Source organism: Lepisosteus oculatus, chromosome 11, assembly GCF_040954835.1.
Source record: "Lepisosteus oculatus isolate fLepOcu1 chromosome 11, fLepOcu1.hap2, whole genome shotgun sequence".
NCBI lineage: Eukaryota > Metazoa > Chordata > Actinopteri > Semionotiformes > Lepisosteidae > Lepisosteus > Lepisosteus oculatus.
Genome location: NC_090706.1, coordinates 21,898,076 through 21,916,281, shown reverse-complemented (window position 1 = coordinate 21,916,281; position 18,206 = coordinate 21,898,076). Strand labels below are relative to the sequence as shown.

Genomic DNA, 18,206 nt, shown 5'->3' with positions numbered 1-18,206 from the left:
TGTCATTGAATTTGGAAAAACAAATCTTTACAAAAGAACATTTGTCTGTCTGTTTTTTTCTTATTTAAAGCAAATTTGATATATTTAACTTTTTTTGGTTGTTTCCATTTTCCAAGGTTTAATTACATGTAATAATTGTTATAAATAAGTATATAACTGGATATTATAACCCTAATGCTAATTGTATAGTGTAAAAGGAAGGAGCTTTCCACTGTAGAATTAATACTAATAGATTTTATTTAATAAGTTACAAAGTGACTTGTACAGAAACACAATGTTGGATACATTATGGCTACTTTAAGGAAGCATGGGGCTGCACATAATTGGTGAATTATCTGGAGTCTGGTGTCATCCTGATATCATCAGAGAGTCTGAAAATGGGTATGTGGCATTTTTGACTAAACAGAATAGCCAGCTCCAGAACTCGAACTGATTCAATTACTTATTTAGATAAGAAGTAAAATCATCAGTTTTCTTAGAAATGTTTTTTCTGGTAATTGACATATACTATTTGTAAAGCCTGGAAAAACGTCCTTGAGGGTTAGAGTTACCCATCATTCTAAAGTGCAGAAGTGCATCATTCTCAGAAGTAATGTGTGTGGAGTAAAGGAGTCCTGTTCCTGACTATTTGGTTTCCTGCAGCTCTTCGCTGCTGTACTCTCAAGCTCAGTGGTAGCTAAAGGAACAGTTTATACAGATTTTCCAGCAAATCCAACTGTCTCTATCATTACCAAACATTCTAAACAATCTATAACAAATAGCTAAATGCAATCTGAGCAAATTGATAAAAGAGTCAGAAAAATCAGTTTATAATAAAAATGAGGATAGTTCTATACTGTGTAACTGAGTGATAACAGTGTGGGTATGATTCCACACATCCCACTGAAGTAAAAAGGAGGGAGACTCTTGGGTCTTCTGTAATTTGCAGAACACATCGGTTCTCTGGAGGTACTGTAAATTCATGTCCATGTCGGGGCTGTATTAACCTAAAAGAAAGAAAACTGGGAATAATAGGAACACTGACTCAAAATAGGGTGATCTGCAGATCCATACTGGTAGGGAACAAAGTAATGTAACTTTGTGAAACTATATGAAGATCAATTAGAAGCTAAGAACCTTACAGTTATGAATAAGAGGAGGCCATTTGGCCCATCCAGACCCATTTGGTTGCCAGTAGCAAATTGATCCAAGGATCTCGACTGGGTAGCCTTTTGCCTACTCCTTTAAGCTTTTTTACAGGAGTTTAAAAATGTAGTAACTGAGAGACATTTTTTATTGCTATATTTAGTTTTGGCTTCATTATAGGTGTTGGATTTTTGTCTGTGGGGTGTGGGCTATTCTTGCAAACCCCTGAAAATGTTTTTTGATATGTAAAAAGAACCCAGTGCTGCCACTTTACACTGTGGGGGCTGGGATTTGATAATGTGAGATATGCACATGTCTGTTCCAAGTACATTACTGTATTGACATTTTTGTGTCTGAAATAATTTGCTTGAAATTAGCTACTTTATTTATGCATTGTGAACTGTAACAAGGATGTTATACTTAACTGTAATTTTTCATTTTTGATGTGTAAACTTTGACAGTATTTTTAACATGGAAATACAAACGCAAAAGATGCAAAACAAGCCATCTTTAAGACACTTTCTAGATGTTCTTTGTGTTCTAGATTCAAGTTGAGCATCTAAATACATTGATCTGAAACCAACAGTAAAACAAACTGGAGTTTTATCTTAAGTTTCTTGTTGGTATGATGCAGAACAATGCTGTAAACAGTGGGGAGGAGTACAGGTTGGATCCTACTGGATTAGGTTGTAGAGTTGCTGAGTGCTGCAGACAGCTGAGGGGGGTTATTAGCTGGGACCCAAGTGCTTGAGCTCAAGGATATTTCAGATCTTCAGATTTTTTCAGAATTAGGGAAGCTCAGCTGAAGCTTTCCAAGGACCACAAAAGATACAGCAAGGAGCGTAATGGCTGAGTTGGACGAAAGCGGGGTTGGCCGTCGAAAGCCAGCCACAGTTTAGAGGCCACTTGAGGGTCTGGAAGCGCTCTGAGGTTCCTTGGGTCAGGGGACAGAGTCCACATCGGCATCTGGAGGTGAAACAGGCACCCAAAGGCGAAAAGGGCCAGGATAGATGTACTGTACTGTAATGAGAGAGTCATGCAGGGAGCTGATCCTCTAAAGGAGCTCCGAGTGCCGCAATGTCTAATTGCTTCCAGAGTGGTGCAGTGGGAGTAAACCGTTATATGGTTAATGAGAAGATTGGATGCATGATTGGTAGGAGGAGGGCTTTGCCGAGAGGTGAGTCCTCAGCCACATTGCAGGATCCGGTAACTCTTCAGAATGTCACAATCTCAAGGGTCAACCAACGGCTGTGAGCCAACGCCTGCCCAGGTGTAACACCTGTCTTATAGCTTCTAGAGTTGTTTGCCTTTTGCTTATCATAGAGAAAGGAATTAGCAGGTTTGAAAGTTGGCTGTGAGTTGGTTAAAGAGCTGTATCCATGTTTTGTTTTGAATTAATTTTAAAATTAAAAGTTGCCTCAGATCACACAGTTTGGTCACAATGGCATATCTTAAAGTGCATGTCTTAATGCATCACATCTGTTCTTAGCATTGAGCCAAGGTAAACATTGTACAATGCTGAGTTTTTGTGTTTCAGATCGTTAAATACAATAGGTTAAAATAAGCAGGTTAACAGTACTTTGGATTAAAAGGCTGGTACTGACAAAAATAGAAACGTATCAAAAGGGCGCAATCCTATAAATGGCAAATTTCCTGATAGCATTACAAGCTTAAATTATATTATCTTTATACACTTCTTAAAGTACAGCAAATTCATCAAAGAATGATTCCTGGAAAAATAGTTCATAAAAGTCCAGTGCTAGTTAGAAAACATGGTCTACAAGTAATTCATGAGCTTCAATGATGTGGGTATTTTACTTTCCTGCATATAAACACCCACCTAATGCCACTTTCTAAAGCATTGTGGCCTCCCCATGCTTGCTTTCATTCTTAAATATCTTTTTAAATATCCCTGTGTATTCACCTGGGCAGAGCTGTTCAGCTGTTCAGAGTCAGAGTCAATGTGGCAGCGAGGACCTCTAGTGGCTTGATGTGTGGGGCTGCTGTATTTGAGACCGCTCTCTTCTACAGCAGCTGAGTAAGTGTAGTAAAGCTCACAGTCTGAAAAGGAAGTAAAACAGAAAATGAACAAATCTGTATGGCTTTGACTTCATAACATTAAAGATGCGGTTTCTGTGTTCATTTAGTACAATGTAGGCTTTAGGATTTTGCTATAAACTGTTAGATTAGAACACTGGCAGTGTTAAGTAATTTGTCACATTCTCTTGCTTCTGGTAGGAACTGGCTTTTGAATTCCAAGGTTTAGAGAACATCACAAGTTTCCCATGTTATTTTTCTTTCCATTTCTGCATCAACATGTTAAATCAGTCTTTAAAAAAGAAAAATACTTGAAATTCCATACCTTACAACCCATGATTTTTTTCAAACAAATATAAAAAAATAAAGACCCACATCCCAGGTGGGCTGGGTTACTATTGAATATTGAGTAATACAGTGGCTGGCAAAAGTTTTCACCCCCTTTGGACTTTATCAATTTTATTGTGTTACAGCATGGAACCATGATGTATTTAACTGAGAATTTTTGCCACTCATCAAAGTACTCTATAATGTCAAAGTGGGAAAAAAATCCAGACATTTTACTAAATTAAAAATAAGAACCAGAAAATAATGAATGCATAAGTATCCCCCCCCCCAGAGTTAATACTTGGTTGGACCACTTTTGGCAGCAATAACAGCTTTAAGTCTCTATCAGCATTGCACATCTTGACATTAGGATGTTTGCCCATTCATCTTGGCAAAATTGCTCAACCTCCATCAAGTTGGATGGGGACCGTTTGTGAACAGCAATTTTTAAATCATTCCACAGATGCTCAATTGGATTGAGGTCTGAGCATTGACTGGGCCACTCAAGGACATTAACATTTTTTATTTTAAGCCACTCCAGTGTGGCTTGTGCTGTATGTTTTAGGTCGTTGTCCTGTTGGAAGATGAAGCACGTTTTCCTCCAGGATTTTTCTTTCCTTAGCTTCATCCATTTTTCCTTTTATCTTTTTGGGTTTTCCAGTACCTACCACAGAGAAGCATCCCCAAAGCATGATGCCACCACCACCATGCTTCACTGTAGGGATGGTGTTCTCAGTGTGATGTGCTGTGTTAGGTTTGCGCCAAACGAAGTTAAATTTTGGTCCAACTTTGGACCATAGAATCTTCCTCAAAATTTTTGAGTCTCTCACATGCTTTTGGGCAAACCAGCCGAGATGTGATCTGAGTTTTTTTTCAACAAAGGCTTTCTTCCTGCCACCCTTCCATACAAGCCAGATTTATGAAGTGTGCGTGCTATTGTTGTCTCATGCACAGTTTCTCCCATCTCTGTCATAGAGGACTGTAACTCCTTTAGAGTTGCTATAGGCCTCTTGGTGGCCTCCCTTACTGTGGCTCTTCTTGCCCAGACACTCAGTTTGGGATGACTTGGGAAATTTTCTTATATCCTTGCCCTGACTGGTATTTTTCAAGGACCTTGTCTCAGATCTGCTTGGAATGTTCCTTGGTCTTCATGGTGTAATGTTTCCTTGAAAATGCACTAAGTGGGGAAGCTCCCAGACACAAGTGTATGCGAAAAGATGAATTCCTAATGCAAGAAATTGTATAGGGCTAATAAAGAAACATTAAACATTTAAAAAAAAATTCTGAAATCATGTGAAACACCTCAACTGCACTCAGGTGGACTCCAGTCAAGTAATTATGTGACTTGGAGAAGAGTGTTGGTTACTTCCGAGGTAATTTAGGTGTGTCATAGCAAGGGGGTGAATTCTTATGCATTCAATTATTTTCTGTTTTTTATTTTTAATTAATTTATATTTTAATTATATTTAATATTCAATTTAATTTGTTTAATTATTATGTCTGGATTTTTTATTCACCTTGACATGGACTACTTTGTGTTGATGAGTGGCATTAATTCTAAAATACATCATGATGCCATGCTGTAGTACAATAAAATGTGACCCAAAAGGGGGGTGAATACTTTTGCAAGGCACTGTATGTCATTGGTGCTGCACTTTGAGTTTGGTTAATGCTGCCTGTTCCTACCATGTTAAAGATTCAGTTTCTTTAACCATAGGCTTCAATACTGTATATACCCCAGAGTTTAGGTAATTAAAGTGGAAAAATAAAAAGAAAAACTATGCGTTTTTCAGAATTTAAACCATAGATTCAGTCTTGGAAAGCCAAAATAGATTTAAAAAATAGACTCTTAAAAAAAGCTTGCATTTGCAGTCTGTTACTACCGGAAGGTGGATATTATAATTGATTTTATAATTATAAAATTAACTTTTAAGTGTATATTAAATTGTCATCGTGTTGATGGTGATCATTTCATTATTGGGTGTGACCTTTCTATTGTGTGGCAAGAAGACCTTCCACAGAGAAGTGCTACAGGGATACATTCCTTCCCTAATTTAAATCTGCATCCATAGTGACCCATGACCCATGTATTCTAACTGCTCTGTCTCCAGAACACTGCATCCCTGGACCAGTTTGAGCGGATAAAGACTCTAGGAACCGGATCTTTTGGCCGGGTTATGCTTGTGAAACATAAAGAGACGGGGCAGCACTATGCCATGAAAATTCTGGACAAACAGAAGGTATGTTCATCTGCAGTTGTCCCAGTCTGCTCTGCATTACCTGAAATTTTTTCACATTTCTGCAAGTGGGATAAAGGTACATAGGTGCTGAATTTTTATTCTGCTGTTTCAGAGCTGTTGAAATCTGCTTGGAGCTGGTTATAAAAGCACAGCCTACCTCTAGATGGGTTGTGACAGAGGAGAAAGGTGCTGAGATAAATCCAGGGAATTTTCCTACTTTCGCTTCATTCAGGCTGCTCTACAACTTGAGAATTTTCCTGCGTCACTGCTCCCAAAAGAGCCATTTTAAACGCATTGTCAAGTTGTGAAAAAAGAAGAAGCTGTCATAATGTAGTAGGGAGCTATATTCATCAAGCCTATTCTGCTATGTTAGTAAAATGTTCAATGAAAGCAGAAATGTTAAACTACTTATTTTACAAAACCAAAAAGAAACGTAAGTATTCTATGAGATGGAAATGTCTCAGAATATATAAAAATCAATCTCTGTCCTTGTGAGGAGTTTGACAGTATAGCCCCTGGCCTTCCCAACTGCAGTTTCTGGGAAAGCCAGAGGTCAAGAATGTATGGCTAATCAGAGTATACTGTCTTTTTTGTCTTACTGTCTTGTGAGAATTTCAGAAGGAGAACCATAGTTAGTAGAGACACGAGACAACAGCATTTATCCAGGTGCCTGAGGAGGTGGATGGTGCCAGTAGGTGTGGCACCTGCTATTCAGTTTATTTCTTAGGTCCCCTTATTCCAATTTGAAACACAATCTTTAAAGGGTTAACTTAACTCCCAGTCTTTGACCTTCCATTAGCTTCTGTTGGTTCAACCTGTTTAATGAGAGCTGCCTGTCCTAAACCAGGAGAAAAAATGGCAACTTTTTTAGAAGTATTCTAAAAAATGCTGGTTTTATACTCACATATTCCTTTCTCCCTCTTCTCCCCATTCCAGGTGGTGAAGCTCAAGCAGATCGAACACACGTTGAACGAGAAGAGAATCCTTCAGGCTGTGAGCTTCCCCTTCCTGGTCAGGCTGGAGTACTCCTTCAAGGTATGTGGCCTACTGAGTATGCAGTATCATGCAGACAGTAAAAAATTTGAATATCAAAGTGGGAAGCGCTAAGGTAGAAGAGGCTACTTAGGTCTTCGTGTTGACACATCATTTACTATACATCTTCTAGGTGGGAAAGCCAAAATTTTAGGATTTACAGTATAAACCGTAGTCCCAACTGTAGAATGTAAATCAAGGGATGTCACGTTAAAATAGTATAATACACTAAAAAGTCCTACTTTTTAATGTGACATACAATTTTGATCACCATGTTACAAAAAGATGTTGCTGCTCTGAAATCGGTCCAGAGAACTACAACCAGATACATTCTAGGACTTAAGGGAATGTTCTACAATGACAGGCTCACAGAACTGAACCTTTTTAGTCTTCAGCAGAGAATACTGTAAGGGGATGTGACCCCAGTATTCAAAATTCTGAAAGGCTTTGACAAAGTCAACCCAAGGGACACAAGTGGAAACTATACGGAAGTGCATTTAAAAGTGAGATTAAGATGTGTTTCTTTCTGCAAAGGTTTGTTGGAGAATGGAACAATCTGCCCGGCCATGTTGTTAAAGTCGATTAACTATATTCCTATATCCAATTGGTTAATTTGATTTAGCCCAACTGATCTGATTTTGACTATTTAAAAACCACTGAAGTGAACAGGTCTGCTCCAGCTCAAAGCACAATATCTGAGCAACTTAGATAGAATGAGCCAAGGGGTTGAGATCTGGTGAGTAGGTCTACCGACGCTTCTGTTTGCACAAAAATCCAAAGCAGGTGAGACTGCTGTCATTACTTGCTCAGGAGTCTTTTCTTTAGTTGCCTGCTAGTCCTTACTGAAATAATAAATCTAAGTGAAATCTAAACATTGCTGGTATTCAGCCCAGTTGTGGTCTGTGGTCAGGACAACCAGTACGATTGGAGTCAGGCTGGCATCTTTGTGCCATTGGGCATAATCACATATAAGAGCTCTGCCAATCAGAAACACATCTTTTTTTAATGTAAGTGAAGCAGCTTGTTTGTGCTCTATGGCAGAGTTCAGACATCACTGCGTCACACAAGGAATATACCTTGCTCACTGAGCTGTAAGAAGCAGCTAAACCACGAGAAGAAAAGGACCCTGTCTCTGGTGAAGAATACCATTAACCTGTTCTTTGGTTGACTTGATGCAGCCCATTGATTAATTTAAAACCCATTATTCTAATCATTAATTTTATTTGGCTTTTGTTTTTTCTGTTGTTTTTTTTTGTCTGTAGCTCTGCTGTGTTTTGGCACCCCATAGCGTTTACAATGATTTGTGTTTTACAAGTGTGAACTAGCTGTGCTTTGAAGACCAAAAACATGTTGCTGAGTTAGACGTCCAGTGTCCTTTACAAAATAGCTGCATGATATCCTTGGATAAGGAGCCAACTAGCAACCACATGACATGGGAAGAGGCCTCCTCTCATTCAGAAGTCTTGTCCACTTACAAGACAGAACCATTCCAGTTTCATTTTATAGGAATCCCTGCACAAAGACAACTGATTGGAATTGGATCAGGATTCAACACTGCTCCTTTTTACTCTGATTGTGGCACCCCCTGACATAAACCCTTATTTTTAATGAGTCTTTTTTCTAACTCATTGTTCATGCTTGTTTTAATTTTTCATACAGTGAAGCTCAGTTTCTTAATTACTTAATTTGAAACTGCACAAACATCTGTCTACATTGCCTGCTTGGAAAATAGGCAGAGAAACCCTTTGTCCAGAGGCTGAAGAGCAGGAGCGCCTTTTTGCTAATATTGTGCATACAAGTTTAGCAACCACAGAGGGAAAGCTTCCTGTAACAAGACAGTAGGAAGTATTTGTTTGTGTGTCTTTTTGGCGGGGTGTCTATGCCCAGCAATTGCTAGTTTCTGAGAGTGATTTCTCCTGCTTCCCTTCAGGACAACAGTAACCTCTACATGGTCATGGAGTACGTTCCTGGAGGCGAGATGTTTTCACATTTACGAAGAATTGGCCGGTTCAGGTAAGTAGCATTCAAACCACCACTTTATATGCGTTTTCATATATTAGTTCATACCAAAATCCTGAAATGTTGTGACCGAGTCAGTTCAGGAGACTGCATCTGCACTTGTGTACTAGAGACACATGTGGAAATTAGGTTTAAGACGAGTAAGATAAACCAAATGGCCTTCTTGTCTGTAACCTTTCTTTTTTTCTAAAACATGTAAAAAGTATATCCTTTTGAAGAGGATTTTACATGGCTCAGCTGAGATACCTCCGATGTGAAGGTTAGTCCCTATTGTTTTGTGCTCATCAGGGTGATGCCTTCAATATTTGGAAACATTATGACACAATGAAGGAGAGAAAAGGTATTCTCATACAAGCTCAAAACCAGAATTCAAATGGGCAGAATCTGGGTTATTTTGCCTTCATAAAGCGTTCAAAAGCCCCCTGTAGGTACATACATCTTGAGTTATGTGTACTAAAGTATAAAGATGATTCTATTTTTTATCAAATGGTCGTTAGCACTAAATCTAAGAAAAAAATTAGTTGGAGTTTATTGCCTTTGAACTGATAGGGATTCTGTGTTGTTGCATAAACACTGACAATGAGGCCTAATTGTTAAACATTTGCTGAGCAACTGTTTTTTGTTTCAAACATCGATGGGGTCTTAACCAAGACTCAAGATTCTCTCAAGATCCAGAACTGGGTCTGCATATTCCTCTTCTTCAGGAGCAGGGATGTTGCTGCCACTCTGCAATCTAACAGATGTTGCTTGGCGCAGGGTGCTGCAGCTATGTTCATAGACCACTGGCCAGTTACACAGAACATTTTAAAACGTCCTTAATTTTCACTGTATATCCTGGAAATACAGTATTTACAGTTTTATACAGCCATTATAAGTATACTGTTAAAAATTGGGGGTTATGAAATTAGAGGAAAATCAGCAGCTGACCAAGTGGAATAATTAATAAGTAAAATAATCATAACTCCGAACTTGTAAAAGATGTTGCTAAGAATATACCACAGTTATAATAAGATATGATATTGGTATAATAAGAGACATGTGAATTATTTTTCTGGCACAGTTTTGGTGAAAAGAATATTAATTGTGGCACACTTGTTTAAACAGATACACATAACAAATGACCATGTACACACTAAACAACACACACATAAACATGCAACAATGTACAAATTTACAAACAAGGTGTCCCAGAGGCCTAATATTCACCCAGAAAAACCCCAGAGTGCTACCAAGTATTTGACTCTAACCAATGAAATACTTGGCTTCAATCTGGTCTACATGGGTGATCTCGAACAAGGAACTCTCACTTTGGATGTCTCGTCTGTCCTTTCTGTCTCCTCCTCTCTTGTTTGTTTATGTTTTCTCCTCTTTGTCCTCTCCTGATCTGATCTTGTTTATCCCACACTTTTGACACTCTTAATCATTTATCCATAATTTAATAAAGGTAAACCAGAAGATTATTTTGGTCAATGTGTCTCGCATCCAACACAATTAAGTAAACATTCCTCAGTTTTAAGCTCTAAAAAGTGGAAGTGGAAGACACTAGCTAGGCATTACTCATTGTCTCTAGATACTTTAAGACACTTCTGTAGTCTCCTATCATATTCTGTAAAATAAATATAATGTATTTGCAGTCCATTTTGCACAGTTGTTTGACAAAGATAGCTGTAGGCATAAATTATATGGTACTGGCATGGCTTTGAATATTGATGTACCGTGAATGTTATGGTAGTATGAAAAAATAATTAATCTGCATTAAAATTTGAAATAAGAAAACACTATTTAACCCATCTGCTTTTTGACCTTGACACTACCCTGATGCACTGAGAAAGGGAGAAAAAATCCTAAATTAAAGGGAGCAAATCTGACCCTGACTTAGCTGGACAGAGTCCCAAGACCACCGGCCTAGATACCTGAAAGTCTTATACTGTTGGATAATTTTTGTGTTCATCCTTTCTTTTTGTGAAAAATTCTGACATCTTAGTCTTCACATCACCTGGTAGCTGTTACAAAGGTTCACCACCCTTCACTTTTCAGCTCGGGAGAAGGTACTGTATTCTTGCAGCTGTGTCAGGTGTTATACTGGTGGTGAACAAGCACTTGACATCAGATCTGTGAATGAAAAGTCTCTTCAGCCCCATCGTCAGACAGGCATTCGGTTGACACATTCATTGTGCTTATCTTGTGTCTTGTCCCTGCAGTGAGCCACACGCACGGTTCTATGCTGCTCAGATTGTCCTGACCTTCGAGTATCTTCATTCCCTGGATCTCATCTACCGAGACCTGAAGCCAGAGAACCTTTTAATAGATCAGCAAGGATACATACAAGTGAGCACACTCAGTGGTACAGTGGTCCGGAAGTGCAAAATACAAGAACAAAAATGAGTGCACAAAAATAATGACACAACACAAACAAAAAATAATTCACATAAAGCAAAAAAGAGTGCACAAACTGCAAACAACAACAAAACAAACAAAAAAGTGCACAAACAAAAATGATACAACAGAAACAAAAATGGGTGCACAGACAGAAACGTGCGCACAAAATAAAATATATTCAAAATGGAAATGGGTTCTCACAACGTACATTACATCTGTTGTTAGGTAAGAGGACATCACTGAGTGGAGTGCATGTGTTGAGTTCTTGATGAGACGTTTCTGTACATTTCTTGATGAGACGTTTCTGTACATTTTCTAAAATCTTTAAAAAACAGTGTGATAGTAGGATGTTCTGTCCGTTTTGTGGAGGGTAGCTTTGTTCGTTTTGCAAACATTACAGGAAATAAGTAGGGTTTCTTCATGAAAACCCTGAAGGGGCTTCAAGCAGAAATCACGTGATTTCAGGTCATTGTTAAGGTGCAGTATAATACACGACATTATCTTTTGGAATACTGTACAATAAATAGTGCAGGGGAAGTATTTCACAACCTTTCTTTTTTGCTACTAGATCAAGGGAAAACCTTTACACTTTCCAATTCATACATTTACTCCGTTGGGCCCCTGAGCAAGGACCTTAACCCCAACTGCTCCAGGGGCACCGTACAGTGGCAGACCCTGCGCTCTGACCCCAAGCTTCTCTCCCTGTCTGTGTGTCTGTGTCTCCAAGGAGAAAAGCTGGGGTATGCGAAAAGACAAATTCCTAATGCAAGAAATTGTATAGGGCCAATAAAGAAAAATTACATTATATTACATTTCAAAGACCAAAAAGCGACTGGGATGAAGTCAGTGGTCTACATCTAACAGGAAAAAATTTAAATCAAATTTTGTGCACTGTTTTTCTTTGTGTTTTGCATGAGACTGTACATGGTTTTGAAAGCTTCCACTTTAAAATCGAAAAAGCCTGTGATACTTAAATTCAAGGCTGTGTAAGAGTATGCAAACATTTTAAGCATTATTCTAGTGACAGTGAAGTTATAATATGGCAAAGTAGCTTTCCTGCACAAACCAAGATGGTTGCACAGAAACCATTTACATCCTATTCCATAAAATGTATGTATATCCTGTGTAAAAAGTGTTTGGCTAATTAAGTCAAAACTTAATAAGCATCAGTTTTGGGAAAGTGCAATTAAAATATTCCTATGTGGGCATCTGGTGTGAAACCAGGTAGCTGTCTGACTTTTAACGTTTTTCCTGACAGTTCAATCTGAGATGTTATATTGCAAAATGATGGCAAAAAGTCCTGCTGTGCCAGTTGGGCTGAAATTTCATCAGTACTAAAACCTTCTTCAGACTTGAAGCTTAAAAGGTTCTGCAGTTTGTTTTCTGACCATACTGGGTCTTCACCTGCTCGGAAAACACAACCTGTAACACAAACAATTGTAATAAATTTTGATCCTATACAAAGAGTTGTTTGGCCTGGAAGCCCTCAAAATCGCTTGTTTTCTATTTAACATTTTGTAAGGCATCGTGATACTGTTTTCCTGGTAACTTGAAGTTTTCTATTAAATTTCAGTTTTATTGAACATTAAGGAACATTTGGTCTCACAGTTATTTTAAACTGTGCAATATCTGCATATAATCAAAAGCTGTTAGATGGAAATTAAATTAATTGAATAGTTTAAAATGCTGTGTTTTTCTTTTTTGTTTAACAAGCACGGGTATAGGTATGTGTACTACTAGGTGTTGCCTGAGAGAGAAAGAGGACAGAAGTTGGAATTGGAAAGGCTGGAATAAGCATGTCTTTTTATGCCTTTTTATTGTCAGGTAACAGATTTTGGGTTTGCCAAGCGAGTGAAAGGTCGGACCTGGACGCTGTGCGGCACTCCAGAGTATCTGGCTCCCGAAATCATATTGAGCAAAGTAAGACACTCCAAAAAGGTCCTCTCAATATTTAGTCAGATGGTGGAGATGGAAAGTAAACCCATGCGTGGAGTTGGCAGGCAATTTGCTGAAATGCTACTAAAGTTTACCATCAAAACAACAACTTGTTTCAATTGGTACCTCATAATCCATTAACTCAAGACACTTAATAATAGAAAGACTAAACAGTGGAAGCTGGTAAAAAAAAACAAATGAGTAAAGAAATCTAAATAAGAACTGTTTTTAAACAAGATTTTAAAGTTCCTACAGCATCCAGTTCCAAGGTATGTATGCAAGACAATCTTTTAACTCGAGGTTTGTTAACTGAATTAAATGCAAATCATATACAGACTTCAACAGAACATTAGTTACACGCAGGATATAGCATGAATAAATCAACAGTATATCAGAAGGAGACATTCAATTCATTGTAAATAAGCACTAAAATGTAATTAATTAATTTCCCATAACAGTTGTGTGCATGTCCATGCCCATGTTCAGTTCACTCCCCACCAGAGATCAGAGCAGTAGAAAGTACTGTAATTAGATTATAATGTCATGAAACTGAAATTTGTATTGATGTTACACAGTAAATGTAGAAACATAATTCATAGTAGCTATAAAAAGAATGAAGATGAAGCTTAAAGTAATGTCATTTCTGGCACTCGGTATATTAACTGGGCAGTTGTCAAAACTGTTTGTTTAAAAATTCACGATCAATTCACTTTTAAATTCAACCTGACATGTGTTCAGATTCGATTTGGTTCATTATAGAGCAGTATGAATAACAAAGTTGAATAGGAAGATACAGTAAGCTGAGATCACCAGAAAAAGAGGTGTCAGTCCATCTGGTAAACAGGAAATGAGATTAAGGAGCAGCTCAAGGTTAGCCTCACCAGCTTCTATAGTCAGTGTGGGAATATGCAGGGAAAATGTACGAAAAGCATTTTGCATACTTGATAAATCTCTCCTCTTTGCTGACTTCATTTTAAATGATAAAATAATTTATTTCTGTGGAGAATGATAAACACATAAAACACTCTCGCATCCATTGCCATGTTAATACATTTCTGCCAAAATGTGGACTATTATCCCTAAAAAAATTAACTAAGTTAGCTTGATAATGGCTGTGTCAACACAAGTGAATTTGGTGCCAGAATACATAGAAGTGAATTTAAAAGTTCCAGCTACACTCTGTGTACATATTGAGATTTGTCACAGAGTAAATGAAACCGGACTGAGGTTGTTTGAAATTAGCCCAATTTATAGCCTTATAAAGGGGGCATTTTTCTTTTTTTTTTCCCCACAATGGTCTTCGCACTTTGCGATTTGCTTCTTTTAACATTTTCCGCTTACTAAATTGGGAGCAAGTTTTGCATCTAAAGCAAAATGCTTTTAAAATTACCTTGAAAAAATCTTGAAGGTCTCTGCCATGCAGTATAGCTTAAATAATGAAAGACAGTTTAACTACCGTTTCATTATTAAAGCAGTATTCATTGTATCACATGGAGTTCTCTAAACAAAAGAGTGTAAAAGGTAGTCCACTCAGATATAACCATTGCAACTGAGCCCCCGTACAACAGCTTTCCATTACGACCCTAGCAGCAGCGCCTGGGCTCTTTCCACAACCAGCCAGACAATACTAAATGTACATCAAACTGCTTACTCACCAGCTCCAGCAATAATAATAATAATTGTGTACACTTATATAGTGCTTTTCAGGACAGTCCACTCAAAGCGCTTTACAGGTAATGGGGACTTCCGCCACCACCAATGTGCAGCCAATGTGCAGCATCCACCTGGATGATGCGACAGCAGCCATAGTTTAAAGCCACAATATTAAAGGATTAGCCTGGACTTCAATATCGAAGGTGGCAGAGCTTTTTCACACGTTACCTTGGTTATGCATGGTTATTGTCAGACTTTTCGCTCCATGTATGGGCTGTTTTACTTTTGCGCACACCAGCAATAATGACCCAGTGGATAAACTACTGCTGGATCTCACTGACTGCCTTCTTTGGCGATGTTTCCATAGGGTTACAACAAAGCAGTGGACTGGTGGGCCTTGGGAGTGTTGATATATGAGATGGCCGCTGGGTACCCGCCTTTCTTCGCAGACCAGCCCATACAGATCTACGAGAAGATAGTCTCTGGGAAGGTGAGCGTTCTTCCAGCTATTCATTTCTCTTATAGCTGCAGGAGCTGCGATTGATACGTGTCTCTGTAATGGAGATGTTGGTTAGGCAAATTCTCTTCAGGTTTCACCCAGCCACTACTGTTTGAAAGGTATGATCAATAGGTGAATTTTGTATTGAGTAATGGAAAAAGAGGTTGTTATATAAGCTACAAATCCCAATTAACTTTTTTCAACTTTTTCAGCTAATTTTTCAGTAGTCATGTCATAAAAAGTCAACTGCTTCTTCCAATTTTGGGTTACAGGGGAGACAGAGTCTATCCCAGTAAGCAACAGAATATCCTGGACAGGGTGCCAGTCCATCACAGGATAGACAATCACAAACACAGACGCATACATCTCCTACCTGGTCAAATTTTCCCAGATGCCAATTAACATAGCAGCATGTCTTTGAACTCCAAGACAAAACCAGAGCACCTGGAAGAAATCCACAAAAACTCTATGCAGGTAGAACCCCAGGAATTGAGCTTAGGGACTGTGGCAGCAGTTCTACCAACCATAATGTAAGATGTAATATTTGTTTAATTTGGACAGCGATTTTCATCTCAAGGCGTCCCAATGCAAAATACACATACTGTAGAAGGGGCCTACTTTTTCCACCGCTTATGTGCAGCACCCACCTGGTTGGCACTAAGTGACCATTATGGGCCAATAGCCCCACTATGCAACCTATCAGCTGGTGAAGTGAAAAATTACTCTGTCATTTGAATAAAAGAGAAAGTTTAGGAAGATCACATCACATTGTAGAAGCCCAGAGTGCAATTTAGCCAGAACACCTGGGTAACAGCCTTACAAACTGCTTCACAGGGTCTTTAATGTTCAAGTAGCCAAGGTCATGCTGACGCAGCTAACCACCTGAAGTATCTTGGTTTAATGTCTCATTCAAAGGACTGTACCTCCTCCAGAACAGTATCCCAGGTCACCATATTGGAGTATTAGATTGGAAATGCTCACCTACTGATTCATCAACACCAAGATACTGGTTTTCCTTGGAGGTCTCCCATTCCTGGACTAACCAGATCCGGCCTAGCATAGCTTCTGAGATGTGACAAGATCAGGCTAGAAGGTGGTAATGCTGCTGTAGTATTAGTAAACCCACTATATTGTATCATCAAGCTTGCACCCCTATAAATTCCCATTGCTTTTTAACAGGCAGTGCCCAATCAGTCAACACATTAAAACTATTGAAAATCAAAGTAGGCCAATAAAAACTACAAGGCAGGTGTCACTGGTATAGCTGTGTTCTGGCTCTGCCAGGAATCAACTACGGTTGGTTGTGGACCTGAAGCAGAACCAGCTCCACTCAGGAGATAGCAGCAAACCCCGCTGGACCACAAGGCCGAGTTTTCCACTGCAAGAGAATTATACACTGTCTAGGTCACTGACACAGTGCCTCTGAAAGAATTCCCAGTTTTAACCAGATGTCAAAAGGGGGATACATGAGCGTTAAGAAGTAATGACTGCCTGTTTTGCAGAACTAGAAATTGATCTGGAATTTAGAGTATTGGTAAAATCTCTTACTATAAAAGGTTTTCATACACACAAGCAGCTCCAGTTTCCACATTGTCAGCAGCTTGTGCCAGTTGCCACTGGATATTACATTCCATCAGATTATCGATATAAACAGCCCACTTCTTTCTCTCTGAATTATAGTTGGAATTGAAAATAATTCTGAAATGTACAAAATTCAAAGTGTAAATAATTTTTGTAAGTGTCTTTACAAACTGATTTAAATCCCTTCCTGTCACTTGCGATATTGGTGTACCTACTGTTTCACAGACTAGGCCATGCTTGAATCCATGTTGCTTTGGTAGACACCTGCCAGCTGCTTATAGCATTGATGAGAACTGCTTCAGTGTCCCATTTGATGCTGGCTCTTCTGTGAGTACTTTGGGGCTAGTCTGGCTAGGCAGCACACATTTCAGAGGAAGATGTGTTTACTGTCTTTATACCCAACTGTGTTAAAGAGCTGTAGCATTGAGCCAAGTTGATTGACAACTGCCAATTTCAGATTGGGGATAATATATCAAGTCAACAAAGAATATATTCCGGATTTCAAAATATATGCTGTTCTCAGACTTCAAAAGAAGTTAGTATCCAGATGCAAGAACACCTTGAGTTAAAACTCACCTTAATTCATCCATCCATCCATTTCTAACCACTTAATCTTAAGGCTCTCGAGGAACCGGTTCAAGGCAGGATACACCCTGGACAAGATGCCAGTCACTTGCAGGTCACATACAGAGACATACACACTTACACCAGGGGCTGTTTTCCTAGAAGCCGGTTAACCTACCAGTATGTCTTTGGGCTGTGGGAGAAAACTAGAGCAACCGGAGAAAAACAATCGTGAACATGGGGAGAACATACATTCTCCATGCAGAATTGAACCAGTACTGGGAGGCAGCAGTACTTACTACTGTTCCACCATGCCACCCAGCTAACCTTAATTTAACCTTAAGTAGTCCTTCAGTTTAAGAGCAGTGACCATATTGGAGTCAGGACCCCACTTACAGGAAATGTCTCTGTATATAGTACGAAAGTGAAGTGTATTCTGTAGCCAGGCTTCAAGCCTTGGCTGGAGGCTTTAATGGAGGTGGATATTTAACCCAGAGCCAGTAGTGACTCTGTTCCCCCTGTGCCCAGGTTCGGTTCCCCTCCCACTTTAGCTCAGACCTGAAGGACCTTCTTCGGAACCTGCTGCAGGTGGACCTGACCAAGCGTTTTGGGAACCTCAAAAATGCAGTCAGTGACATCAAAAATCACAAATGGTTTGCCACGACAGACTGGATTGCAATCTACCAGAGAAAGGTAACGTCTGTTCAGAAGTTTTTATTTTCTGTTTGTGTGGAATTAGGTGGTGTGAAGACATTCTTGGTTCAAGTATGGGCTGCCAAGTAAAAGTGTATTTTTTACCAATGTAAAAGTGCAAT

General features: G+C 38.9%; 1 protein-coding gene and 1 long non-coding RNA gene across 5 annotated transcripts in view; one reads left to right on the top strand and one right to left on the bottom strand.

Moving 5' to 3' along the window:
• Positions 1-18,206, top strand: part of LOC102686951 (cAMP-dependent protein kinase catalytic subunit alpha) — an 82,943-nt gene that overhangs the window by 54,769 nt on the left and 9,968 nt on the right. For all 4 annotated transcript variants that reach the window (XM_015349488.2, XM_069195926.1, XM_015349487.2 and 1 more), the window contains exons 3-9: positions 5,601-5,729; positions 6,666-6,764; positions 8,692-8,774; positions 10,982-11,108; positions 12,984-13,079; positions 15,115-15,237; positions 17,920-18,084. In XM_015349488.2, coding sequence (XP_015204974.1) covers positions 5,601-5,729; positions 6,666-6,764; positions 8,692-8,774; positions 10,982-11,108; positions 12,984-13,079; positions 15,115-15,237; positions 17,920-18,084 — 822 coding nt within the window. The remainder of the gene's footprint in view (positions 1-5,600; positions 5,730-6,665; positions 6,765-8,691; positions 8,775-10,981; positions 11,109-12,983; positions 13,080-15,114; positions 15,238-17,919; positions 18,085-18,206) is intronic.
• LOC107077647 (uncharacterized) lies at positions 780-6,779 on the bottom strand. Its single transcript, XR_001478649.2, has 3 exons — positions 6,634-6,779; positions 3,050-3,186; positions 780-986 (listed from the first exon to the last, which is right to left on the bottom strand). It is a non-coding gene; the product is annotated as an uncharacterized lncRNA (long non-coding RNA).